The following is a 27,952-nucleotide window of genomic DNA, read 5'->3' as shown; positions in this document are numbered from 1 at the left end:
ATAAGTGGCTCACATTCAATGGGTAAAAAATGCACCCACCCTGACGGCTAAGATTATTCAAGTAGAAAAGATGACTTAACAAATAACAAGTTACAACACAAAGTCCGTAGATAAGGAGGTTAAGAAGGGAAATACATAAGATATAGGGTACAACATACAGATACAAGTGGAAATTTCTTGTTCCCTGACAACAGCAAGAGTTTTATGAGTTATGACCATCTACATATAGAGGACGGTGAGGCTCTCGTTTTCATATTTCCACCCTTTAAACATAAATCCTTCCCGCATATAAATTACCTGCATAGACTCAAGCAAAAATTAAACAATTTATAGAAAGTTTAAGTTTTGTATTTAGTGAGAGGTAATTTGGAAATGATGAACTCATTTCAAAGACAAACAAACAGGGGGAGTTATAAAAACATTGCAAAATGATGAACTCATTTCCATGACAGATAAAAAAAAAGAGAAGATTAATTACCCAAGTTGGAGGGCTATTTTTTCCTGACGAGAGTAGTTGTGATTTGGGTCGAGTAGATTTACTTGTAGGAAGTTCCGAGAATCAAATGGAGGCATCACCGCGTATTCCCCATGATGCCCCTGTTGCTGCTGTAACATGTTCATGTGCTGTTGTTGGGTCCTCTCATTTTCAGATATCTGATAGATAATGCACAAAAACCACTCAGTTAATTACTCATCATTTATACTGGCTACTGATAATTGCACTACCATGTTATGATAATGAGACAAACTTACCTTGTCTTCCTTTTTAAGTATCTGTTGAGAGCTTTTTGGGAATTATATTGCAGTAGCTTTCGACATCTTATTAAATTATAAGAGTAAGGTGAGTTTGTCTCATTAACATAACATGGTAGTGGGAATATCATTAGCCTTTATATTGCAAGAATAATGATTTGTGACTGAGAGTGGATCCCATAGTGGAACCAAAATATTGCCTTTTCCCATGTTAGCAAACTTCTCTTTTTGGCTTTTTGTTTCCTTAAAATGGCAAAACTACCCCTCATTTGCCATGTGTCATAGAGGGATTTGTGTGGTTCTACTCTCGGTTTCCTTAGTAGGATAATGATATTGCCATCCTTTTTGTTTAATTTTCTTGAAAACAATCATATGAAAAAATAGACAAAGGGAGGTGGAAATATACTAGAGAGAGAGAGAGAGAGACCTTAGCTCGAATATAGATATTTTCATTCTGCAGATCTATCTCCTGCATGCCAACAGAAATAAGTAACCCAATCAGTATAGATGATAAATACACTCATTTTATCCATGAAGAGAATTTATATGATACCCGACCGTCAAAACATAAAGGGCAGATATAGACAAAACCTGCTGCCTTGATTTCCGAACCAAGGAAAAGTCAAGAAAGGGGGTTTCTCTTGGATTAAAAATCAAGGGAGAGATGGTTCTCTCTCTCCGCCCTTTATGGTTTGACGGTCAGGCACCATATAAGTTCTCATCCATGAATACCCTCCTTGTATATAGTGGTTCTATGACTATTGAACCATCTTGTTTTAATCATAAAAGGAAAATGATATGGAGACCGAGAATACCACCGAGCAGGAGACCTACAATGAAAATGTGTCATGTGTCCAACAAAATTACTTTTGATTGATTTTCTTAAACTTAAGGGTTGGATTACGTCATTTGTGAGGTTGTGGCAATAAGCCATTTGTTAGGTCCCCTGCTCGGTGGGACTCTCAGTCTCCTTAGCATTACTCTGTTTGTTAAGTTTTATAGGCAAAGAAAAACATTAAAGGGCGTGAATTTATCCTCAAGCAGTGAACCATTCTCACGAAAACCGTTTGTGTGTGTGTGCACCAGCTGGAGGGGGGAGGGGCTGGCAATATCATCTCCCTAAAATAAACATCCTGAAGATATCTTTTAACCGTTGATTTTAGTCCCCACATGTATAAGACAAGACCTTATGCATTGGTCAATTTTTACAATGCAAGTCTGGGAGGTGTTAAAGAGTCTAATTACCCTCTTCTGCATGTAGTCGATTTCAGCAAACAGCAACTCGTTCTGGTAAAATTAAACCGTATTAGTATGAGAATACAGAGAGTGTTAGTGTTAGACCTTACGACTACGAAAAGAAATTTCATGATAAACTGACCAAAAGCCTAGCAACAAATGGTGATTTGTAAGACGTTCACACCTTTTTAGAACGAATTCTGCTAATTCCTTTCTCCACTCTATTCTCCAGCTGCTTCAGTTCCTTAAGAGTCAGATTACTAAGAGCCTCGCCCATCAAATTCCTGGAATAACGTTTGTTAAAATTCACATCTGTAAATAATTATAGAATGATTTGAAATGTTCACCTGTTTGCATCCTGTATAATCCCGATTTGTTTGTGCAGTTTTGAGGCTTCTTGTTGGTAGTACTAAGATGGAGATGTAAAGAAAATGGGGTTAGAATATCCCTATTAGAAGTGAAGTTTATTCAAATTAATCAATCATGAATGCCGATGGTTTAGTTACATTATAATAGAGAACATGTTTTACTACTCCAAGACAAAGATAAAGAAACGAACTTGTCCAAAGTGTTGTGGGGACGAGCCTCATGATTTGGGCCCCACATACACTTAAAAATCGTATTATAATAGGAAACCGAGTAATACTATATGAAATAAGAAACTAAGAAGGATGTCCGTGTTTTTTCCCTGTTCATTGGAGAGTTTTCATGTAAATCTTTTGTGTTCTCTGGTGTGAATGCTAGTGAATGCTCTCTTGATGGTATGATTCTTTAATCCACATATATTTGTTTCGAAAATTTTAGTGGGTTTTCTTCGGCAAAAACCATACACAAAGCTAGTCTTGTGATAGTATACTAAAAGTGGCTCTTCATTTTTATTTGGGTCGAATGCTCTATCTAGACGATGAAGATTGGTCCACTAGTAAAAAAAAATCATAATAGTAGTGTGCTGGTTGAAGAAGAGAGGAAATGAGACGTAGTCAACATGAGTTTGAGGTGCATTACACATGTTGGAATAATCCAAACTAAGAGGAAAAAAGATCAACTTCAAGTGAAAAAAAATTGCTTTTTTGATGTTTTAACACACAAAAATGGAAGTTCACTTGCTTTAGTACTCAAAAGGCTTTAAATTCCATTGATAAGCTTGCATTTGAAGATGATACATAGGTACTTAACATACATCACAAATCTGAGATTAACACATTATTTAATTGCACTTATTTTTAAGCAACAATCTATGCATAACCATATGTATATGTAAAACATACAGAAAGTCAAGAACTTTACATTTACAAAGCAAAAGTAGAAGCTAACATCAAGGCTTGCTTTGAATCTTCCAAAGCTTGCTCCAAGTTCAATACAGCCATTTAAAATTACAAGGCTTGATTAGAATACCAATATCACTATTTGGATTCTCAAGCGTCAGCTTAGAGTTCCAACAGCCCTCCTTAAGTTAGACCACTACTATGCCAAGTTCATTCTTCATTTTGTTGACTATTTTATACTTAAAAGCTTCCAATAAAAATATTTGTCAGTTGATATTGAGTCTCATAATTTTTTACATCAATTTCTCCTCCATCAGCCTTAAAAATCAATTGTATAGTATCATAAACCTCATAAAATATATAACTTTCATTACATAAAGCATATGATTGAGCGAAGGAGATACATGATTAAAAGCCCCATGTGGAGCTCCATCGAACACAATAACCAACACCAAAAATAAACAAGCGCGCACGCACGTGCGTGCACGCTCATAGGCTATTGATATTGGCACTACCATGTTTAGATAATTACACTAACTCATCATTTTTTTTTTGTTTAAACAGAAGTCAAAGGTTATTACAATTCACAAAAAACTCTATGTATCCAATATAAAAAGTAAAGAGAAGCTGAGTTTCTGCCATTTTGAATATTGAGTTAAGAGTTTCTGTGATTATCTCTTAACTTCTTAAGGAGATCTATCGTAACTGTAGAAGAGAATGAAGACACGAATTGTCGTAGAAGAGATGAAACATTCAACTCAATTAAGCCAAATCTATAATTTTGTCATTCCGGTAGGAAAATCTTACATGAAATGATAATAATTATATATGTTTTTTTCAAATTGAGTGGTCATGATAATATTATAAATCAAGGCAATAAGGAAATACAAACCCCAACCAAGTTGGTCAAGGTAAAAACAACAGAGAAGACAAACTATAGCAAGAAGCCCAAATGATTAGCCATGGTCCTCAAATGAAATATAGTCCAGGACATCATGAATCTCCCCGGAGACACCACTATGGGCCAATTGATCAGCATTATCATTTGCTGACAGAAAACTATGCTAAAAGACTTGCCCTCTATATTATCAAGAACTTCTAATGCATCGGCAAACTCCCAGGGAAATTCATATGTTAGGCTCTCACCTAACAGATGATGTTCAAAAGATAATGGCCAATAAATCACCATCTACCGCCAAAGAGTCCAAAATCTCCCTATGAACTTGCATTATACCAGTCCTCAAAGCAAAAACCTCTGCCTCTTAGGAGTCATTACCTCCAACTAGCCCAGAAAATGCCCTATCCACCATACTAATCATACTATCATACCCTCTAAGGAGCCCCACAATACTTGTAAAGGTAATGAAATACCTGTTTTGACAAGAGACAGTGTTTACATTGGCCCACAGATATCAGAGTGCACCAGCTCTAATGGTGATTTAGCTCTCCATGCCTTTCCTGTAGGAAAAGAAGAACGGTGCTGTTTTCCAAAAACACGCCCTTCACAAACATCAGTATCACATCTAATTGTTGGCAGCCCTCTCACCATGTTTAACCGACAAAGCAACTTTAATCCTTGCAAATGCCAAGTTTCATCAACATCTGTTTTCAAAGCAAGCTACTTTCCATATTCAAGTGTAAGAACAAAATTTTTATTCTTTTCCATATTCACCTTTGCCAAAACTTGATTCTTGTTCTTGTTATAAAAAATAATGCCCGAATCATCTTTAAAATGAACTGAATATCCTTTCTGAACTAATTGACCAACACTCAATAAATTTTGTGCCAAATCAGGAACATGTAAAACATCATGGATATACTTAATGCCTTGTTTAGTGTTAACAGCAACCGTACCTTTTCCTTTAGCTTCAATCACAGGCTCACAGCTCCATTTCCCATACACACTTGTGACTTTATGGAAGTATCGATATCAAGAAAAATTCTCTCATCACCTGTCATGTGATTGCTATAGCCACTGTCCAAATACCAAACATCACACTTCCTTTCATTAGCAACATGACATGCAAAAAATAGAATTTCTTCTTCTTTTCCTTTTTTCTTCAGAAAAATTTGCTTGGTTTTTCTTTAAGTAGCAATCTTTTTGTTCATACCCAAATTTTTTGCAATTGAAGCATTGTGGCTTTCCACGGTGCCAACAAATTTTTGCATCATGTCCGGACTCTTTACAAATGTCACACACATTTTGAGAAGTTCTAGCATCATTCCCTTTCTCAAAATAGTGCTTAGAATTTTGAGAAGATCTGAAATCATACCTTTCGCAGAATAGTTTCCATTCCTCCCCTTGAAATTTTATTCTCTTTCTTGTCCTCGAGCATTTTTTCCACCAAATTTAATGTTTTTCCCTTTGTCACTTGTTTGTACATTAATAGAAGAACCTTTGAAGCTAGTGGTTAGCTTAGTCTGAAAAGCATGCTCAACTGATTTATCAGTATGACGATTCATTCTTTGTTCATGCACCTCAAGAGAACCCATCAATTCACTAACTGTCAAAGTAGAAAGATCTTTTGTTTCGTCTATAACTCCAACAATAGAGTCATATTTAGCAGGAAGGCTAATGAGATTTTTTTCAACAATTTTTTTATCAGAAATTGTTTCCCCATATGATCGCATCTGATTAGTTATTTCTAAAACTTTAGAAAAGTACTCCTTCAAGCTTTGAGAATCTTTCATATGAAGGTTTTCTTAGTCTCTACGAAGAGATTGAAGTTTGATGGTTTTTACCTTTTCATTACCACTGAGTTCATTTTTGAGAAGATCCCATGCTTCTTTGGCGGTTGTAGCTCCAATGATTCTTGGGAAGATCGCTTCAGAAACGCTTAGTTGAACGAAGAATAGAGCTTTGGAATCCTTCTTCTTGTTGTCTCTGTTTTGCTCCATTTGTTCATCAGTTGGAGGATCATCATATCCATTTTCTACCGAGTCCCAAATGTCTTGAGATAGAAACAAAGTCTTCATCTTAATGCTCCAAAAGTCATAATTCTCTCCGCCAAAGACTTGCATGGTAGGTTGAGAAATGTTGAGGCTTCCACGATTGGTTGCCATAAGACCCTTGAACAACACCCAGATTTTATCGTTCCTTGAGTGCTTTGATACCAATTTGTTGAAGTAAGACGAGTTGCAAGTGCAGAGCTTAAGAAAGGAGAAAGAGAAATCTGAAATTTGCTAAGACTTGCCTTTTCTTCTTACTATTCAAATGATGGCATACAACTGTTTATATAGACTTTTCTTACACACTTCTCATAAAACTCTTAAATACAAAACATAAAGTCCAACAACTTCCTAGACTTAGACTACTCATATCCTATGCTTGACTTATCATTTCCTAGACAAAGATATTTCCCACACACGTCAGTTTCAATGCTCTTTCTTTTTCCAGACACACCCTCTTAATAAACTAAACATTTCCAAGGCTTTTACAAGACACCCATTTCCAAAACAATGACTCAAACTTATTTCTAGAAAGAACATTAATTTTCAACAGTTCTGTAAATCTTTTGCTTTTCTAATGGAAAGTGTATTTTCTTTCATAACATGAAAACTGTATTTTAGTTTTGTGAAACTAAATACATTAATGATTTACGTGCAGCCTTCAATTCTCATACCAAAATTCTAAGGATTGCTTTTTTGGGTTATTTCATTCTGTTGGATCAACTGCAACTCAACTCAACTCAACTAAGCCATTCTGTTGGATCAACTACACACACCCACACAAACACACGCAAAAAAGAAAAAGAAAAAAAAAGTTACAATAGAGTTTGTATGAGTTTCATGTTTTCTACACAGTTGATAATTCTCTTTCCTGCACGGAAATACTTATGTTTGAAGATGAGCAAAATGAACACTTTAAAAGGGAAAAGACTTACTTGAGAATTGGCTTCCGAGACAGGTCCAGAATTTGTTGTATCTGCACATGCCTTCTTGTACCTATCGATTGTTGTTTTAACACTGCGTCCATGTAAAATTACCGATGTCAATGAGAATCATTTTCTTTGTTTCTCCATAAAGTTTACTAATCATAAAAAATATACTCATAAATCTGAAAGCATATCAATTACTCAAAACTGATGATTCTTATCATTCCGTTTTGTTTATATTTGGTCATTAAGTTTTATGACTTATGCATAAGAAGATGGGGCAACAGTTCCAGTCCTTGGACTATGAAGTTGGGAGCCCATTTCTAACTCCACCAGACACTTGATATGTGTATATTGGAACGACAATCAGGTGGGCCTACCATATTGTGGTCATATAGTCTCATCTATGTTTTTATATCCTGCGTTGAAAATCCTTCTTTATTATAATGCATATGTGATCAGATGTATCAGTAGTTAAATATTGCTTGTATTTGACACAAAATCTCAAACTCCGAACTACAATGGATATGAATAATAATCGGGTAGATGAGATACAGCTATCCCTGAAACAGGAGTAACTGGTAGTTTCACATGGTATTAAAGCAAAAGGTCCGGAGCTCAAACCTCCTTGATGTCAAAACTCCACATGCAATGGTCAACCCAAAAGTGGGGCCACATGTGCCACGTGCATGTGAGGGGGAGTGTTAAAAGAATAAATAATGCCTTCTCCAGTAGCTTAAGCTTTTGGAGTTACTGATCATTTTCACAATAAGGACGGTCCTAGTCATATGATCATTTGCGTTGCAAATGGGCCGCTAAGACAAAAATGGCTGACGGATTACTAAATTTGTCAGATCATTTAAAGGGTTCAACAGGCAAAAGAGCATTTGACCAAATTACTTTGTTTCATCCAGTCTGAATTTTTTTTACCTTCACCCATCCATCCAGATGACTGGTTTTAACAATTCAAAAAGTGAGATCACATTCAAAACTTAACACATGTCATTCGTGAAATATAATTTTGAACATGAAATATCATGACATGAAAGCACGGTGGATGAGAAATCCTAATAGTAATTGGTTCTATATGAGTTTTTTCAGCCCAAATAAAAAGTAAGTAATAGGGACCCATCCTAGAGCCCTGATTTCAATTTTATGTGTCTTTTAGGTGCCGTGTATGCTCCTTAAGTTATAGGGGGTACCATGGTATTTTCCTACCAATATCACTTGTTTTCTTGAATGGGGTTTTAAATAGGTCACATATATGTATTACGAGAATTCTAAGTGAGGAGAGAGTTTTAAGTCATTAGGGGTTGGGCCTGTAGCTCAATGGTGGACGCTTTGTTTCTCAACCATGTGGTCACAGGTTCGATCCCAGCTTGCCTACCAAAAAATAGAGTTTTAAGTCATTAGTGGGTATTATACTATAAATATGTCTTTCATTTACAAAGGCACTTTGACTATAAGATATTAAAAAAGGAAGGACAACTTTCAGTCGTTCAGCCAGCACCTTAGCAAGGACTTTGTAAAGACAACCCACCAAGCTAATAGGACAAAGATCCGAAACCAACGAAGCTCCTTTGACTTTGGGTATCAATGCTATAAAAGTGGCTCCAGTACCTTTGTCCACTTTCATCCCATCATAGAATTCTCTGAAAAATCTAATCAAATCCTCTTTAACATAATACCATCAACACTGGAAAAAGGTGAGGAAAAACCATTAGGGCTGGGGCTCGATCTCTACCCAAAGTGAAAACCCCTTTTTCAATCTCTTATTCCGTGGAGGGTCTCTCCAACCTTTTACTCTACTCCACACCAAGAGACAAAAAATCCACATCCTCAAGGATCGGGCAAATCACACTCTCAGATGAGAAGAGACGGCCATAGAAGTCCACCAATTGTTTCACTCTCAACTTCATATTCTCACTTTTCACCCCATTTTCCACCAAGCTCTCTATTCGGGTTCTCCGCCTTCTCGCGCTAGCAATTCCATGAAAGTAAGTTGTCTTTTTATCTCCAGCCTCCAACCATTTAGCTCTCGACTTCTGACGCTGTGAGATTTTCTCATGAAGAAAGATACTATTATGTTCTTCTTTTAGCCTTCCGACCTCCTCAATCTCTTTAATAGAAGCCAAGCCGCCTCCTCAACAGATTTAATGTCATCTATTCTAGACCCTAAAAAATTACTACAAATAAAATGACGAAAATACAAATTAAAAGATAAGAAAATTGTTCCACGCCAACGAACCGAACTATTCTTGGTGATTTTCGTCCGCATCACGTTCTCATTGGAATTTGATGGGAATTATACTTATCATTCTTATCAACAGACCTCATGGGAGAAATGGTTGTAAATAAGTGTCTGTTAGGAAAGAGCCTAATAGGTTTTAAAAAGGTTTTTCGATTACCTATCTAAAGAGCTCAAGATTACACGATTTGGACTTAATTTGGCTAAGTTATAGGCAGTTTTAGGATATGGTAAGTGTCTATTACGATATTACTATTTTAGATAAGTTTCAGTCAAGTTTTAGGTTTTATTTATGTTATTTTAGATGGACGGCTACGATTAGTTGCTTAAGCCTTAAGTTAAATTTTAGGGTTTCTTTTATTATAAATAGATGTTATGAAAGTAATGTAATGGATTTTGATTATTGAATGAAATTTGCCTTTTGGCTTTTGAGTTCTTTTGAGAAATTTTCGTTGCTTGGATTAGCACCTGCAGGAGTATTTTCTAGTTTCGCTCTGAGAAACTCGACTTCCACGAGATCGAAGTAAATCACATCCCCTTCAACTGTGATTGAAGTATTCTACTCCATACGACAGTGTTCAAAGGGTCATTTTTCATTTATTTTATCAATCTTGCATCCGCTGCTGCACCACGAAGAGCGTCCAGATTATTGGATTGCATCATAACGCTTCGATCAGCTAATCCTAGGCCCTTGGTTCTTCATGCTTTGTTAGGGTTTCGTCAATAAAATCTAAAACATTAAGTTTATGCTTTATCTTATCCATGTGATGTCAATTTCGGATGGGTTCCCTCATTATGTTCTACAAGTTGACGAACAAGTCACCTTGTGGGACCAAAAAGTATTTATTCCATTTATAGTAAAGTGAATTTATGTGTTGTCATTTTGAAATATTGTACAAGTTTGTTTGTTTTCCTCTTTATCATAAATTTTTGATGTAAAAGATGCTTCAATCTTATATGAGAGACAAAAGAAGAGGATTTCTGTGTACAACAAAGGAGGAGAACCCTAACAATTTTGGCGCTTGTATTCTGTTGCATATTATATAATGTACGCCCTAATCACATGCCTATATGATTTTGGCTCCATTAAAAGATATATTCCCAGATTTGTTCCAGGTAGTGGAGGACCAAGAGGCCTGGGTGAGGGAGTGTATGGAGAATGGGGAGGAGGAGCGGATAGCATGGAAGATCACATTCAGAGGGAACCTCTTTGATTGGGAAATAGAGAGGGTAGCAAGGCTTTTGCAGCTTCTAGTGGCATGCTATAAAGAAATCAGGTGAAGATAAAAGGGTTTGGATCCGATGCTCTTCAGGCTCGTGCAACGTTAAATCTTTCTACAACGCAATTGCATCCTTTCCTATAGCTTCGCTAGTGGCTTAAGTGTGAAAATACTATCTTTCTACGGATTCATGCCTTCTCTTGGATGACGACATTAGATAAGATTCTCACAGTGTATCACTTGTGGAACCGTCACATGTGGATCATAGAACATTATGTGTTGTGTTGAGGCAGGTGAATTAGTTGACCACAATTCCTGCATTGCAAAATAGCTAGGCATGTGTGGAGTAAAATTTTATGTAGATTTGGCATAGCATGCATATCCCAGCTAAGCTATTAGAGCTATTGGAGTGTTGGTCTTTGACTCCATGGCGAAAGAAGGCTAAAATTTTATGACTTGTAGTCCTACTAACCACAATCTGGGTGCTGTGAAAAGAGCGCAACAACATGGTTTTTAAAGGCCAATTGAAATCCTCTTAATTCCTCGACATTAAGATAATAGCTCTAACCATTGCTTAGGTCCGATCTTTGCCTTGCTTCAGGTTTGTCTCACTATAGGATCTATGGCAATGATGGTTAGAGGTATGCAATGGAAGGGAGTTGAGGGCGGTGATCTCTCAAGTTTGGGAGCCCCCTAGTAGTGGATATCTTAAGGTTAATTTTGACGGTTCAAGTTTGGGGGATCCTGGGCTAGCCAGAGTAGGAGGAGATACGATGTGGGCGTTCTGAAGGCCACATTGAGGTTTCAGACTCCAATCAAGTAGAAATTAGAGTGGTGCATCAAGGAATAAGGTTGATGGACCATAATACACCAAACAAGGTGATAGTGGAAGGAGATTCCTTGAATGTGATAAAATGGTTGGAGGAGAGTTCATTGCATCCTTGGCAGTTTTTTTTTCTTGTTTTTTGTATTGCCTTGATCATCTCCATCATCGGGGCTTTCCCGTCCTTCCTTTAATTTACTAATTCATTGGCACTCAAAATAATAATAATGTGGATAAGGGGCACTAGTTTTCCTGCAGTGACAAAAATAAGCGCTGACTTACAAGTTACTTTTGTAAATTATACTACTCTTCAAACACTCATCTAGTCACATGCACAATGTGTGGTGTTCAAAGCAAACGATATGGCGACCACCATGAAGTGTCTAGCCAAGAATGCTCCCATGTTAAATGAAGATCCGGTTTGCTCGATCAAGGCTTGCAAAAATCAGCTGTCACAGTTTAGCAGCACCATATTGCCCATTCATTGTAGTGTGAAAGATCTTCTCAACATTGTCGATGTATTTCAGATATGATGTACAAAGAAAGTTCTTTACAAATAAGGCCATTGCCTATGGTTCTTGACTACTTGCCATTTAGTTCTATGGTAATCTTTTGTAAGTATTTGACCATGGTGAATGGAAAAACATATTAGAAGACCAAGAAGAAGTTGAAAACATATACTAATCCAAACGATAAATGATGCAAGTCTCTCCTAGGCTTCTTGGACTAAGGATCGGGAGAGTGACAGACACACACTCAAATGCTCAAGAATTCGGATTCAATAAAAAAAACAGATTTGCGTAAGTTCAGTAAAATGAGCGTATCTCCCTCGATATAGGTCGGAATGACTTGATTCAAAAGCCAAAATTTTAAGGACTCAAAGATCTACAACTTTGTTGACAAAAGTTTGCTCAGAAAAATACTGGAAAGGGCTTGAAATGGTGATGGAAGTGGATGAATGCGAATTGACAGGTTTTTGGAAATAGAGCGGGGCAAAATAGAGAAAGATAACTTCAATGGCTACTCTTCTAGGTTGCCAAGGAAGATAGGTAACATCAATTCTTCTAGATTGATGGTTGCAACTGTTCATGGATGCAAACAATAGGAGAAAGCTCCTACTCTTCAAGGAAGGAGTGAAACTCTTCTAGGTTACAAGGAAGAACTTTTCAAGGTTCAAGGGAAAATGCACTAAGCAAATTTTTATTCAAATATTCAACTAACTCCATTACATATGTTTGATACTCTTAAATAGAGAAATACATGAGAAAATTCATTCAAACTAGTCCACTAACTAGTTTAGGGACTCACATACATCATTAATAGTTTAGGAACTCTAAACACATTAACTAGTCAAAGCTAGCAAACACAGTCTACCAAAATAGCCATAACTCTTTAACCACTGAGCCAAATCAGGACCATGAATATCTGTTGGAAAGATAATTTAAAGACCTACAACTTCTTAGTTAAGCCTTTTCTCTGATTCATCCATCTAGAGGTCAAAAAATGGACTCCAAAAAGTGGTCAGACTCATTAATGCGGGACTCCAGCTCGATCAGTGTGTCCATGGTGGTCTTTATGCTTAATGGATTCAAGTTGGACATGGGCCTTGTGTTGGGCTTGGATGCGGGCTGAGCTTCTCACTTGCTTAGGATGGTTCATCTGGGCTTCAAACTTGTCAACCTCATGGGTGTGGGCTGCATCATTCCCCCATTGTTTGAAAGAATTCGTCTTTGGATTCGAGGTATTATCATCAGTGGAATCTCCCATATAAGGTGTCAAATGGCGGACGTTAAACACATCATGTATCTTCTTATGGGAAGGAAGCTTGAGACAATACGCATTGGGATTGATGCATTCAAGTACTTCAAGTGGACCAAGCTTGTTGTAGTTTTCAATGGGGTGACGTTCTGGTAGCAAGTAAGCCCAAACAAAATCTCCGGGTTCAAATATGACTTCACGACGCCTCTTATCAACAGCCTTCTTATAGGTCTCAGATTTACTTTCCAGCTTACGATGAACATCTTCATGTATAAGCTTCATTTGAGATACAAAATCTTCAACTTGGGCAATGGGCTTTTCAGCAAATGGAATAGGTACAAGATCTAGTGCTGACTTGGGTTGTCACCCATAGATAACCAAGAAAGGGCTGCAACCTGTAGAATGGTTCACCGAACTGTTGGAAGCAAATTCTTCAAGTGATAGGCGATCTTCCCAAGAACGGGGATTGTCATCAATCAAGGTTCTCAACAAATTTCCCAATGATCGGTTTACAACTTCAGTTTGCCTATCAGTTTGAGGGTGGAACACAGTGCTATACTGCAGTGTGGTCCCAATACTCTTCCATAATTGACTCCAAAAGTGACTAAGGAACTTCGTGTCTCGGTCTGAAGTGATGGTATTTGGTACTCCATGCATTCTGAAGATTTCTTTGAAAAATAAGCTAGCAATGCGCGAGGCATCCATAGTCTTTCGGCAAGGTACGAAATGTGCCATTTTGGAAAATCTATCAATGACCACAAATATGGAATCCATTCCTCAGTGTGTCCGTGGCAATCCAAGGTCAAAATCCATGGATATATCCTCCCATGGTGCATGTGGTATAGGCAAAGGCAAATAGAGACCGGCATTTGTAGTTTGTCCCTTACCAATTTGGCAATTTCGGCATCTCATAGCATAACGATGTACATCCCGTTTCTAATGTGGCCAAAAGTACTTTACTTAAACAAGTTGGAGAGTTTTGTCACGACCGAAATGACCTTCATTATGTATCTCACCAATCACCTTTTGCCGAAGAGAGCAATCCGGTACACATAAGCGATTTCCTTTGAAGAGAAAACCATCACATAAGGTGAAATCAGTAAGCTTCTCATCTTGAGCATATGATATGAGTTTGGAGAAGTATTCATCCTCCATGTATAGCTGTTGGAAGGAGTCAAAGCCAAGCACAGTAGTGCGCATGGTATTGAGCAAGCTTTTCTTTCGGCTGAGAGCATCGGCAACCTGATTTTGTACACCCGCCTTGTGCTTGATGTTGAAGGTGAAATCTTGAAGATATTCCGCCCATTTTGCACACCGAGAATTTAGCTTTTGTTGACCTGAAATGTACTTCAATGCTTCATGGTCAGTGTACAAAATAAATTCTCTATAGATTAAGTATTGCCTCCAATGCTCAAGTGTGCGAAACAAGGCATAAAACTCCAAATCATAGGTACTATATTTGAGTTTGGCACTATTCAACTTCTCACTGAAGAATGCAATGGGACGTCCTCCTTGACTTAGAACTCCTCCTATGCCGGTTCCGGATGCATCACAATGAACCTAAAAAATGAGATCGAAGTTGGGAAGCGCAAGGACCGGGGCTGTACATAACTTTTTCTTGAGTTGTTCAAAGCTTCTTTGGGCTTCAATGGTCCACTCAAAAACACATTTCTTCATACAAGAAGTGAGTGGGGCAGCAATAGAACTGAAGTGTGCAATGAATCGTCGGTAGAAGGAAGCTAGGCCATGGAAACTTCGAACTTCATGCACGTTTATTGGGGTTGGCCATTCTTGGATCACCTTGATCTTGGCATCATCAACTGAAATCCCTTCTCTTGAAATGTTAAATCCAAGGAATAGGATTTGTGGCACCATGAAGTAACACTTTTCAGGGGCTGCAAATAAGCGTGCTTGCCTTAGCAAGCGTAACCCATCTTAAAGGTGCTGCAAGTGCTCATTAGTAGTCTTACTAAAAATCAAAATATCATCAAAATAAACAACCACAAAACGTCCAAGATACGGCTTTAGAACCTGTGTCATGAACCTCATGAAGGTGGAAGGTGCATTAGACAATCCAAATGGCATGACTAGCCACTCAAATAGTTCATCTTTGGTCTTGAACGCCGTCTTCCATTCATCTCCGGGCTTGATTCGGACTTGATGATATCCACTCTTTAAGTCTAACTTTGAGAAGATGGTGGCACCGGAAAGTTGGTCCAAGAGATCATCAAGACGAGGGATCGAAAAGCGGTATTTGATGGTGATTTTGTTTATGGCTCTACTATCAACACACATTCTCCAAGTGCCATTTTTATTCGGCACTAAAAGGGCTGGAACGGCACATGGGCTGAGGCTCTCCCTTATGAAACCTTTGTTCAATAGTTCCATGATTTGCGTTGTAGTTCTTCATGCTCCACTGGACTCATTCGATAGTGAACTAGGTTGGGTAAAGATGCACCGAGCAGCAAGTCAATTTCGTGCTGAATGTCTCTCATGGGGGGAAGGCCAGAGGGAAGGTCTAATGGAAATATATCTTTAAATTCTTCCAAAAGAGGCTTGACTTGGTTCGGAATGATTGGTGAAACCACATCTCCAATATCGAACTTGTTAAGTAAGATGTATATAACACTAACCCCTTCCATAGCACTCTTTACATCTTTCATCACAGGAAAATTAGAGGATGGTGAGTTTTCAACCAAAGGAGTTTGAATTGGCTCTTTACTAGGTGCTAAAGTAATCTTCTTTCCTCCATAGTCAAAAGAGTAAGTGTTGCGATACCCGTCATGGATTGTTTTCTTATCAAATTGCCATGGACGGCCAAGGATGATATGACTACAATCCATAGGTATAACATCACACAATATCTTGTCAAAGTAGATGGAAGCAATAGAAAGATTGACAAGACAACGTTTGAAAACAGTTACCTCCATACCTCGCTTTTACCAAGACATCTTGTAAGGGGTTGGATGTTCTTTCAACTCCAATTTCAGCTTGCTTGCCGCCGCCTCAGAAATTATATTTTCACAACATCCGGAATCAATGATTAATCGACATACCTTTCCAGAAACGGTGCATGCCGAGTGAAAAATGTTGTTGCGCAACCAACGATTTCCAGCTTCTTGTTTTGGAGTTAGAAAAATTTTCCGCACCATAAGAAACTCACCGGTATCGGCATTAAGCACTTGCTCATCCTCCAAGTTACTCTCATCATCCTTTGGGTCAATATCAGTGTCTTCCTCACCCAGATCATCAGATTCATTTTCCACAAGTAATGCTTTACCCGCTTGTCGCTTCCGACAATTGCTAACACGATGTCCTATCTCACCACATGAATAACAACGCATACCGGTTGTAGAGCTTTGACTGGTAGGAGGGGGTTGATTAGAACCCTTGGGCGGGGCAGAGGCTTTGTTGATGTTATTGGTATGTGCACTTGTGTTTTCGGCTTTATTGGTGCCAACCGAACCTTGAACTGCTCGATTTGTGAAGGATGTGGATTGTTGCTTTCAAGAGCGTGAATGCTCCACCTTGAGAGCTCTTTGGTGTGCATCTCCCAAATCCCAGATGTCAAGAACATCAAGGGTGTCTTGGATATGAAGTTGAAGGCCTCCCAAATACTTGTTCACGAGCATCTCCTCCGGATCTTGAATATTGTTGCGAATTACCAACTCATTGAATTCAATGGTGTATTGTTCCACCGATCGCGTACCTTGCCTCAAATTTTGATACCGTTGGTACAAATCCCTCTTATAACCTTTGGGAAGGAAGTACTTGCGGATCTTGTCCTCCATCTTTCTCCATCGAGTGATAGGATCCTTACCGGCGGAGTGGCGGGTTTGCTTCTCACGTCTCCACCAAGTTATGGCCTTGTCTCGGAATCGCATGGCAATGATGCCAACACGACGCTCTTCCAGGACATTTCTATGATCAAAAACTTCATTCACAAGTGTTAACCAATCAATGAATTCATCAGGGGAATCAGTTCCTAGAAATTCTGGAATGTCTCTCTTGATTTCCTTTTCCCAATCCGGTTCTCGAACACCTTGTGTGTGGGGTTGAGGGCGCCTACCTTGTCGCAAAGATTGAACACTTTCTGAAGAAGAAGAATCATCATTGGTTCTTCCGGATCTGGAATGGGGTGGAGGATTGTTTGCTTCAGCACGAAGACGTTCAACTTCTCAAGTCAAATCATTGATTTGTTATTGCATATGCTGCTGCAAGTTTTCAGCAAGTGTGTGTACTTCATCCAAGGGGATTGTTCTACCACCTCGACGTTGGGCTTGTCTTGGAGGCATTGTCCTCTCCTCCAAAGATCTGATACCAAAATGATGCAAGTCTCTCCTAGGCTTCTTGGACTAAGGATCGGGAGAGTAACAGACACACGCTCAAATGCTCAAGAATTCGGATTCAAGAAAAACAAAACAGATTTGCACAAGTTCGGTAAAATGAGCGTATCTCCCTCGATATAGGTCGGAATAACTTGATTCAAAAGCTAAAATTTTAAGAACTCAAAGATCTACAACTTTACTGCAAACGTTTGCTCAGAAAAATACTGGAAAGGGCTTGAAATGGTGATGGAAGAGGATGAATGCGAATGGACAGGTTTTTGGAAATAGAGCGGGGCAAAATAGAGAAAGATAACTTCAATGGCTACTCTTCTAGGTTGCCAAGGAAGATAGGTAACATCAATTCTTCTAGATTGGTGGTTGCAACTCTTCAAGGATGCAAACAATAGGGGAAAGCTCATACTCTTCAAGGAAGGAGTGAAACTCTTCTAGGTTTCAAGAAAGAACTCTTCAAGGTTCAAGGAAAAATGCACTAAGCAAATTTTCATTCAAATATTCAACTAACTCCATTACATATGTTTGATACTCTTTAAATAGAGAAATACATCAGAAAATTCGTTCAAACTAGTCCACTAACTAGTTTTGAGACTCACATACATCATTAATAGTTTATGAACTCTAAACACATTAACTAGTCAAAGCTAGCAAACACAGTCTACCAAAATAGTCATAACTCTTCAACCGCTGAGCCAAATTAGGACCATGAATATCTGTTGGAAAGATAATTCAAAGACCTACAACTTCTTAGTTAAGCCTTTTCTCTGATTCGTCCATCTAGAGGTCCAAAAATGGACTCTAAAAAGTGGTCAGACTCATTAATGCGGGACTCCAGCTCGATCAGCATGTCCATGGTGGTCATTATGCTTAATGGATTCAAGTTGGACATGGGCCTTGTGTTGGGCTTGGATGCGGGCTTACCTTCTCACTTGCTTAGGATGGTTAATCTGGGCTTCAAACTTGTCAACCGCATGGGTGTGGGCTGCATCAATAAATTTGATGAAGATGAAACTTCTCCATTTGTGACCATTATTCACAATCTTAAGTTTTAGCATGAATGAGAAGCCGAAGATCAATATTATAGAATAATGATTCTTAAAGCATAAAAGATTAAATAACACCATCTCCAACGGCGTAAGCTTTTGGAGTAATTGGTTGTTTCTCATGGTATTAGAGCAAAGGTCATGGCTTCAAAACTCCTTGATATTAGAAATTCACATGTAATGGCCGACCCAAAAGAGGGGCCACATGTGCCATGTGTAGGCAATTCCTGAAAAGAGGGGCCACAAGTGAGGGGGAGTCTTAAAGCATAAAAGATTAAATAATGGCATCTCCAACGGCTTAAGCTTTTGGAGTAATTGGTTGTTTCTCTATGATGAATTACTGCTGAAAAAATGAGTGATGATGAATAGTGATAGTGTGGATGTAAACTTAGATCAAATCACGAAACAATAAAAAAAGAAGTAAATAAGCAGAAAGCATGCTTGGAATGACTATTTTATGGAATACATAGCAGCCCACCATATGTTGGATTCTTCATAAACAGGAACATCATTCAAAATTGGCTGCCAATATAGGTGTCATTCTTAGATAAATTTTGACAAAAAAATAAAGGATGACAAAGCTCTCCAAGCTAGTTTCAAAAGGTGTCTCATGGAGCTCTTTCTCTTTATTGTGAGACTTCTTCATTGGATGGATGACAAGCCTGATTCCAATCCACTGACACTGATGATTTCCCATTAGGTTGGCAAAGAGAAATCTCCATCAGGCTTTCAATTTCCATGATGATTGATCTACAAATCTTGAAATTTCTAGGTAGAAAATTGTGTAGGAAATATAAGCTTGACCACATGACTTTCTCGGAACTCATTACATGCATGGAGCTTGCCATGCACCCATTGAATTTTCCTAGCTTGGAACTTTGCTATATTGATTATTACATTGGGAGCTTGCAACATGGACTTTTAGAAATCTAGTTTTTGGGAGTTAATGTACTAGGGACTTTGTTTCTTGTTTTGGAATTGTGTAAGTCGTTTACTTTGCATTTCATATTGTGTTAGTGCCAGCTTAGGAAGCTAATTATAGTTAAAGAATGTTAATCTCGGATTTGAAGTGTACCTTAAATATTAGGCCTTGTATCTTCATCTTTTGTAAGCCATTTTAGTGAAATTTGAAGTCTCTTGAGCAGTATAAACACTTGAGCTACTTTTATTGTGTGTTTAGCATCAAGAGAACAATTCTTCTCTTGAATCTCACCATCTCCCTCCATCCTGGTTGGTTTCATTCCAACAAAGTGGTATCAGACCATTGAGGTCAACCAAGGAGAGGATAAAATTTTTATTTCTCAAAAGAAGTATGCAAATGATTTGCTAAAAAGGTTTAGAATGGAAGGTGCTACAGATATTATCACACCTATGCATTCTGGCAATAATTCATCACCCTGGCATACTAATGTTGTGCTATAAGCGTATTTCGATAAATTTTAATGTAGTGATTTTAATATATAAGTCACATACTATAGTCAAAGGAAGTAAGGTTTTTGTGCAATTGTTGACCAAGAGAAAAGAAAGGAGAGTTTTGTCACCCTAATTGAAATAGTGGAAGTCTCTTATCCCATGGACATAGGCACACTATCGAACTATGTAAATTGTGTTATTGGTTTGTGTGTTTCTTATATTGTTGTTTGATGCACATCATGTTTGATCCTATTTTCAGAAATTAGAGATCTGTTGGTTTTCAACACATTTCATACTAGAATAGATCGCAAAGATCTAGATAACTTCATTTCCATTAGACGAATTACAATGGAAGATGTTAGCCGGAAGTTTAGACAAAGAAAATAAATGAGTTAGGGTTATCTCCCCCTGACTCATATCTTTATACTAAAACATAAAGGAATGTACAAAGTCCTAAATGCCCTTAGGCAAGTTACATATTCCAACAGAAGACTTGAGAGGAGCATGATTCGATTTTTCCATTTACTAAGACTATTGAAGAAGAGCCAAATTGTCACAGGTTACGAAGATGTCAAACTTTTTAACGTAATGATTTTTTATTTATTGAGAAAGGTGACTTTATTGATCTAAATCAGACATACAGATAGATGGAGGGGACAAGGTGTCCCCAATCATAGATGAGGTACAAATATAAACTCAACTCAACTCAAAAAGCTTTTGTCCCAGACTAGTTGGGGTCGGCTAAATGAATCCTTTAGAAAAAATTCATGAAGAAGGTGAAAGGAATCTACATGGCTCTAATCCTGGCTCTAGTTGGGTTCTTCTACGTGGATCATTTTCTTCCATTCTATCCTATCCAAGGTCATGTTCTCTGTTATGTTCCTAGCTATCAAGTCTTTCCTCACTATTTCTACCCAAGTCGTTTTCGGTCTGCCCCTACCTCTTTTTACTCCATCAATTTGGCACGAGTCGCCTCTTCTCATCGGAGCATCCCAAGGCCTACGTTGGATATGTCCAAACCACCTTAAGCAGTGCTCTCTCATCTTCACCTCAATTGGTGCCACCCCCACCTTTTTAATTCTATCCACCTTTTTACAAATATAAACTCTAAAGAGAAAAAATAAAAACCCTTTTCTCAAAGCCTAAATGGCCTAAGATACAAGAAAACGGCTCTCTACCACACGGCTGCTGTCTGCTCCTGCTTTCGCAAGTTCATCGGTTTTTTCATTAGCGGATCTGTAGATATATGAGAAAGTTGGGCGAATGACCTTACAACAGTCCAGAATTTCCAAAATGATATTAGAGAGGTTCCAAGGACCCGGGGCGTCACCTTTCGCCCATGAGATGACGTTAGATGAAACCCCCTCCACTATTAAGGGGTCAACACAATGTGTAGAGTGCCACCTAAGGCCATGCAATAAAGCTCTTGCTTCAGCCTCATTTGATTAGCATATTCCGGCGTAGCCTGAGTATGAGAACTCGAGAGGAGAATTTGGAATTGTTGGACGACGGGCAGGAAAGGAGGGGGTTGAAAAGCTGGACCAACTATTGAGGATGAAGAATAGGGAGTAGAGATTGGAAGGTCGTGGTAAGGACTTTCAAGTAGTTTGTGGCCGAGTTTGAAGAAAACCCTGCAAAATGCTAGGGCATTATCATATTCAACTTGTACGTTGTAGTGCCCTTCAGAAGTAGTTTGATGTGTTGATGAGAGGGGATTTTTGAGATTTGCTTCAATACATACCCTAGCTAGGTGGGCACTTGTTAAGCAAATAAACTGCAATCTATAATGCTTCCAACATTGGTATTGCAATCTCCTCAACCGTTCTGTTTTTCTTTTCTGCGACACTTTTTTTTGTGGACTGTAAGAAACTGTCAACTATCTGTGCACACTAACTTCTTCACAGAAATTATCAAATTCGTAGGATATAAACCCACCACCTCCATCACTTCTAAAAATTTGATGTCATATCCACTTCTTTTTGTTCTATAAGAAATTTAAACTTCTTAAAGATCGAAAAATATTTTGATTTCTGCTTCATAAAGTAAATCTCTGACATTGGAGAGGAGTCATTAATGAGAAGAATAAAATAAATATTTTTATTGTCAGATGTCGATATGAACCAACTCCAATGGTTTCATTGCTCTCTACAGGTTTTTTTTTCTATACAAAATGAGGCACTATGGTATTTGTCCAAAACACATCCTTCACAAACATCACTTCTATAATTAATGGTTGGCAATCCTCTCAACATAATTTTTTGATCTAATAATCTTAACCCTTGAAAGTTTAAATGATCAAAACCTCTTGTATCATAGCCAAGAATCATCAGATACTTCTTCTAAGGCAATTCCTACACATATTGAACTTTAAGTGAAAATTTTATTCCTCTCCATTTTCACTTTAGTTGTCAGTTGACTTCTATTTATTTTCATATATGATGCAAGAGTTAGTTTTACAAAATATCCACTTTTAACTAGTTGCCCAACTCTAAGTAAATTCTTATCTAAATCAGAAAAAAAAATCATAGCTATACTCAGTTTCTTTCTTAGTTTTCACAATAATAGTCTATTTAGCTTTTGCCTAAACCAAACAACCATTTCTCATGCGAACCTATGATGTGACAGAAGGATTTGTATTTTTTAAAATATTTTCAAGATCCGTTATATGATTATTGCATCCACTATCTATATACCAAATGTAAGTTTTTCTTTAATAGCCTGTCATGCATAAAATAGGTTTTCTTCTAATTTTTCTTCTAAAACTTTTGCCTACTTCTTGTCCTTAAAATAATAATTTTTTTAACTTGCTCAATTTTTATGCAATGAAAACATTGTGGTTTATCAAAAAGCTACCAATCTTTTTGTAAATATTTCATTGAGATTTAGAGTATATAGAGTCTTTACCTCTCTTAATTACTTCTACCTCTTCCTCCTTAAGTTGTTCACCTTCTTCTTTCAGATCTTTTGATCACTCTATATGTATCTCTTTATGTCTTATCTGAACTCGATTGCACTTTATCAAAAGTCCCTAAAAATCAAGGGTTATCTCAGATTGAAAAGTACTTTCAACAATTTTTTTGCAATGATATCAGAAAATATGAAGGCCGATCATGTATACATCTAATTGGTCATTACTTTCAAGGTGATAAATACTAATTTTCGAGATAGTGGAAATGGCTGTTGACTTCATCTTCCCATCTTTGAATTCCACGCTTCTCTATGTACACTAGCAAAGGACTGGTAACTCATCCACAACTTTAATAAAATTTGAAATTCAGCTTGTTTTCAGAGTTGAGTGAGTCATTTCATTGAGTGAGTGAGTGTTCTTCCCTTTTGGGTGACTTAGTCCCCAATAGCTACCTTCCATATCTGCAATTATTATTTTTGTAATAAATCATCACTACCTATTTTAATGACTAAGATCAATGCTTACTTTGTATAGTATCATGTACGATTCAATAAGTGATTTGTCCATGATGCCAGTTGTAACATAACACTAAAAAAAGATTACTAACAGAGGTTCTTAAGAAACTCATCATTCATTATAAATGCTTAAGCTTCTCAAGACCCTCATATTGAAATTAGGGTAGTGTCACTTTTAAGTATGGCGGAGTGAATCTCCAACAAAAACAAGAATCAACTGCACCTATGACAATTATCAAGGGAGTCAATAGTTTGGAACCATAACTTTCTTGAACCATTTAATAATTGCACAGATAAAGGAGTGTTCTTCCAAAGGATATATATGATGTAACCAATACCCTGCATTCAAGTTAAGGGAAATGATTTCACCACAAACATGTTTTGATACATGACGCTCATGTTTCTTGTCTTTTATATTTAAAGAGCTGTAAAAGAGCTTTTACAGTCCCCAAAAAGCACTTATGTGACAGTTAAACGCTAAAAGACAAGATACGTGAGCGTCGTACATCAAAACATAGTTGTGCTAAAATCATTTCTCTTAATCAAATGCATATGATCTGGAAACATTTTTTATCATTAACTAAATACTCTAGAGTTTACTATGCTGAATCAAATTAATTATCATTAAGTAGATACTCTAGAGTGGACTAGCTAATTGGAGGGAGAACAAAAAAACTGCTTTGAAAAGCACATTTCATTTATCCTTGAAATACTCAACTTGGGTTTTGTACAATGAGATGTATCTAGATAACATGAACTTTCATAGGTGTTAGTAAAATAGACAAAGCTCCAAATCTCATTGAAATGTATAATAATAAAATTAAAAGAATTAAAAATAAATAAATTATTTTATAATAAACCAGGTCCCTTAGTTACTCACACCTACTTAAAGTAGAAAAAATAAAACCTAATAAAAAAATTAAAAAAAAAAAAAAAAAAAAAAAAAAAAAAAAAAACTGAAAAAGAAAAAGAAACCCCCTCTCCTCTCTTTATTTTTGAACTCCCCCATTGGCTAATACTAGGACAGCTCATTAGTACATATATAGAACGAAGGGTATAAATCCATCTGAAAAAGCAATAAAAGAATAACTGAGAAACGTCAGGTACTGAGTTCAACATAGCTGTTACCTATGTCCTAAGCTCCGGTATATGCGCTCTTACCTTAGTTTCGTCGATAAACTGATTGGTCCGTATTGCCACGTTGGCACGAGATCTCACAATATGATTGGCTCTCTTTCCCGGGACGGATTCTTTCTCTTACCCGCTGTATAATCACCAGTTTTACCCGCCTCGATTAACTCCAAAATGACGAAATTGCCACCGGAAGATCTCTTTTCATTTTATTATATGTTTTTTTTTCACTGGCGCTATGTACAAACTACAGAAGGTCCATCTATCACGGTCACAGCCAAAAGTCGCGCACTCCCCATGCATGAAAAACCAAACGTACAAAACTCCTATTGGTTACCAGTAATCGTACCTTTTGATTCTGAATCTCTTATCTCTCTCTCTTCTTCTCTGTCATTTACTCTATCTTTTATCTCTTCATCAGAGCTTTGTTCAAAGGGATAAGAGCATTTTCACTTTAGTTACTTACAAAAAATAAAGAAAGCAAAACATTGGAAATCATGATATTGCCCACTTTTCTTACAGTGGTGAAAAATCTCGTGTGACGTGACCAAAGATTGGAAACTAGGGCATGAAAATATGAAATACATAAGTTCATAGTTTCATACCATGCCTCCTTCAAACCTAACCAAACCCAGAAGGGTAAAACGGTATAAGTTGCAGAATGGGGAAAGGTAGGAGAAGGCATGAATTTTCTAGTCAAAATTTAGATTATTTTTGTTTTTTTTGTGTGTTCCAACTTCCAACAGTAAACCCTAATTTGGGTTTTGGTGGGTGAAAAGAAAAACATACAATAACAGACCCTAATCGAATTTTCTAGACAAAATTGAGGTTATTTTGGGTTTGTTTGTGTCCCAACAGTAAACCCTAATTTGGGTTTTGGTGGGTTTTAATGAGAAAGAAAAAAGAACTAGGGTTGAGAACTTGAGATTCCTCTTGTTTTTTTTTTCGTTTCCTTTATGTTGTAAGAACTGACGTGTTATTAAGGAAGTGTCAAATGGAATAGTACAAGGGTTTAGGAATGGGCTAATAAGAAGGCGACAGCTTTGTAGCAGGCTTTCATATGCCTGATGGGTGACGTGAAGAAGAAAGAAAAATAGAGAGGGAAAGGAACAAACCTAAGGAGGAATGAAGGCTGAAGAAAAGAGAAGAAATGGCAATGTTAAAAACCATGGAAAGAGAGATACAAAGAATTCTAATTCCCTCACATGCATGCTTTCTAAGCCCTATTTATTTCAACTTCTACTTCTACTTCCATAACAGATCTATGCATCTCCCAAAGAAAGAAACACAAGAAATAAAATATCATATTATAATATATAGAGAGAAAAAAAGCTGACCCAGAAAAAGCAAGTAAATAAAAGTAGAGGAAGACCCATGAGAGTATTTGTTAAACATAATCTATAACAAGGTAAAAATGATTAAGTTTTCGCTGGATTGACCTTAGGAAATCTATGAGAGATGGCGAATCTGATCCTAAAACAGCAAATATTACATATGAAGCAAATGACATGCCTAGGAAAAATTCAGGAACCTCATAGTATCAAAAGAGAAACATTTACACAGCTAGAATTTTATCATTACCATCTAGAGTTAGAGAACAAAGCTGTGAACCTAAACAGAAACAGTTATATCTGCACCCTTCTAAACTTAGTAGAAATTTTATTTTTTTTTCCGATCTAATCGCATATTTTAGGATCCAACCCCTAATTTTTACTCATCCTTTTCATCCCTAATGCCCCTTCCTAGGGGGTAGCTATAATTTAGATCTTCCATGGAGGATAAAAAAGAATAGGCCCATACCCAACTGCAGAAAATAAACAGAAAGGGGTTTCTGATCTTCAAGGGGAGGGGTAAAGATCACATACGAAGATAATTAAGAATACTAATCCGAATTAATAATAAATACCTGTTGTTGGAATATTCGTAGAGGCGTCCACGGTTCGAAAACACGATGAGGGCGACCTCGGCCTCGCAGAGGACTGATAATTCATAGGCCTTTTTGAGGAGGCCATTTCTACGCTTGCAGAAAGTCACTTGCCGGTTAGTCGTGTTCTCGATCCTTTTGATCTCGATCTTTCCTCTTCCCATTTTCCCTTGGATTCTTCTTTGAAAGGAAGCAATTGTTGGGTCTGAGAGCTGAAAAGAGGCCACAAGAGAAAAGAAGGTTTGCATTAGCAAAATCGTTAGGGTTGAGTTTAGGTCTAAGCTCAAAAAGATGATCCAAGAAGAGATGGAAAAGGCAAAGGGTTTAGGATTCTGTTTTGGTTCTACTTACTGACCTCCACAAGGAAAGGAAATTGGCAGAAATCTGAGGAAAGGAGAAATGATTTCACTCTATTTCCCCCCGTTTTTTGCTATAAGAGATGCAGTATTTATAAACTTAAAAGTGACACTCTCTCCATTATCTTCTCTTCTTGCTCTCTGCTGTATAGTAGAAACCAAAACAAAGCAAGGGCTTGTTATTTACTCAGACTCCTCTACCATTCATTTCATGAATGATGGTTTTGGGAGACGAAGAAAGGAAAGGGACTTTTGGAAAGCGATTATTAATGGGGTGAATAAGACATTGAGCCAAGTTGCACCCAAGCTAATACCAACAGAAAAGAGGGAAAATGAAGAGGGAAGAGTCCCTTTTCTTTTTCTTTTTTGGATTTTGTTTTGCTTTTTTGTAAGATTTGGCTTCTGATCTAGTTGTAGGTCGAAATTCATTAGGATTGTGACATCTCCCTCAATGCACTATGCCTTCTCATTTTTATTTCTATTATTATTTTCATTTTTTCACCTGTACTCTTGTTTATTTTAATTTATATATGTAAATATGTATACACCATCTATTTTATATTTCTCATTCACATATGGTTATGACACAAGTGAGGGTGACTCCCATGTGACTCACTACCCTACATTTCCCTATTCCTTGCCTCATTTATTGTAAGAAGAGAAGCCTCACTAAGCATTCTAAGTAGCCATGCCATTTCCCCACCCTTTTTCAGGTGAGGGCCAATGAAACGAGCCCGTTGAACCAGCGGTGCCAATGCCTCCAATTGGGCTTGTCCACGTGAGAGGGATCTTTCCATTGTTTCTTGTCCACCCTCCACAACCCATGAGTGTGTCCACCTACCTCTCCTCCATTCATCAAAGCTACTCTCAACTACATGCTTTGTCTCTCTTGTCTCCCTTGTAAATGGCTTGTGAACAATGGTGTGCAAGATTGTACAGGACCCATACTTGTACTAGTAAAAATTTCACAAAGCAAGCTACTGGATAAATGTTATTCCATCCAACTTCATTTTTATTACTGTGCGGCAAAACTATTGAGCCAATTATTCCCTTGTATCTTGTTCTATTTATGGTTTTGATCACATAGGATGTAGGAGGTTCCATATATTACTTACTTTATATATCTTTGCATTGGCCCTAT

At 37.4% G+C, this 27,952-nt stretch overlaps 1 protein-coding gene across 1 annotated transcript; it reads right to left on the bottom strand.

Moving 5' to 3' along the window:
* Window positions 1-53: 53 nt before the first annotated feature.
* Window positions 54-27,134, bottom strand: LOC143860253 (agamous-like MADS-box protein MADS1). Its single transcript, XM_077370821.1, has 9 exons — window positions 26,811-27,134; window positions 26,438-26,667; window positions 7,139-7,220; window positions 2,337-2,398; window positions 2,174-2,273; window positions 1,999-2,040; window positions 1,181-1,222; window positions 479-654; window positions 54-297 (listed from the first exon to the last, which is right to left on the bottom strand). Exons 2-9 carry the CDS (start codon window positions 26,617-26,619, stop codon window positions 294-296), a joined length of 690 nt encoding a protein of 229 aa, XP_077226936.1. The 5' UTR covers window positions 26,620-26,667; window positions 26,811-27,134; the 3' UTR covers window positions 54-293.
* Window positions 27,135-27,952: the final 818 nt, after the last annotated feature.

The sequence above is a fragment of the Tasmannia lanceolata genome, unplaced genomic scaffold (assembly GCF_043159265.1).
Source record: "Tasmannia lanceolata isolate RefF3 unplaced genomic scaffold, GAP_Taslan_0.1 ptg000037l, whole genome shotgun sequence".
NCBI classification, from domain to species: domain Eukaryota; kingdom Viridiplantae; phylum Streptophyta; class Magnoliopsida; order Canellales; family Winteraceae; genus Tasmannia; species Tasmannia lanceolata.
The sequence above is the reverse complement of the archived record's forward strand: the minus strand, read 5'-3'. Positions and strand labels throughout refer to the sequence as shown.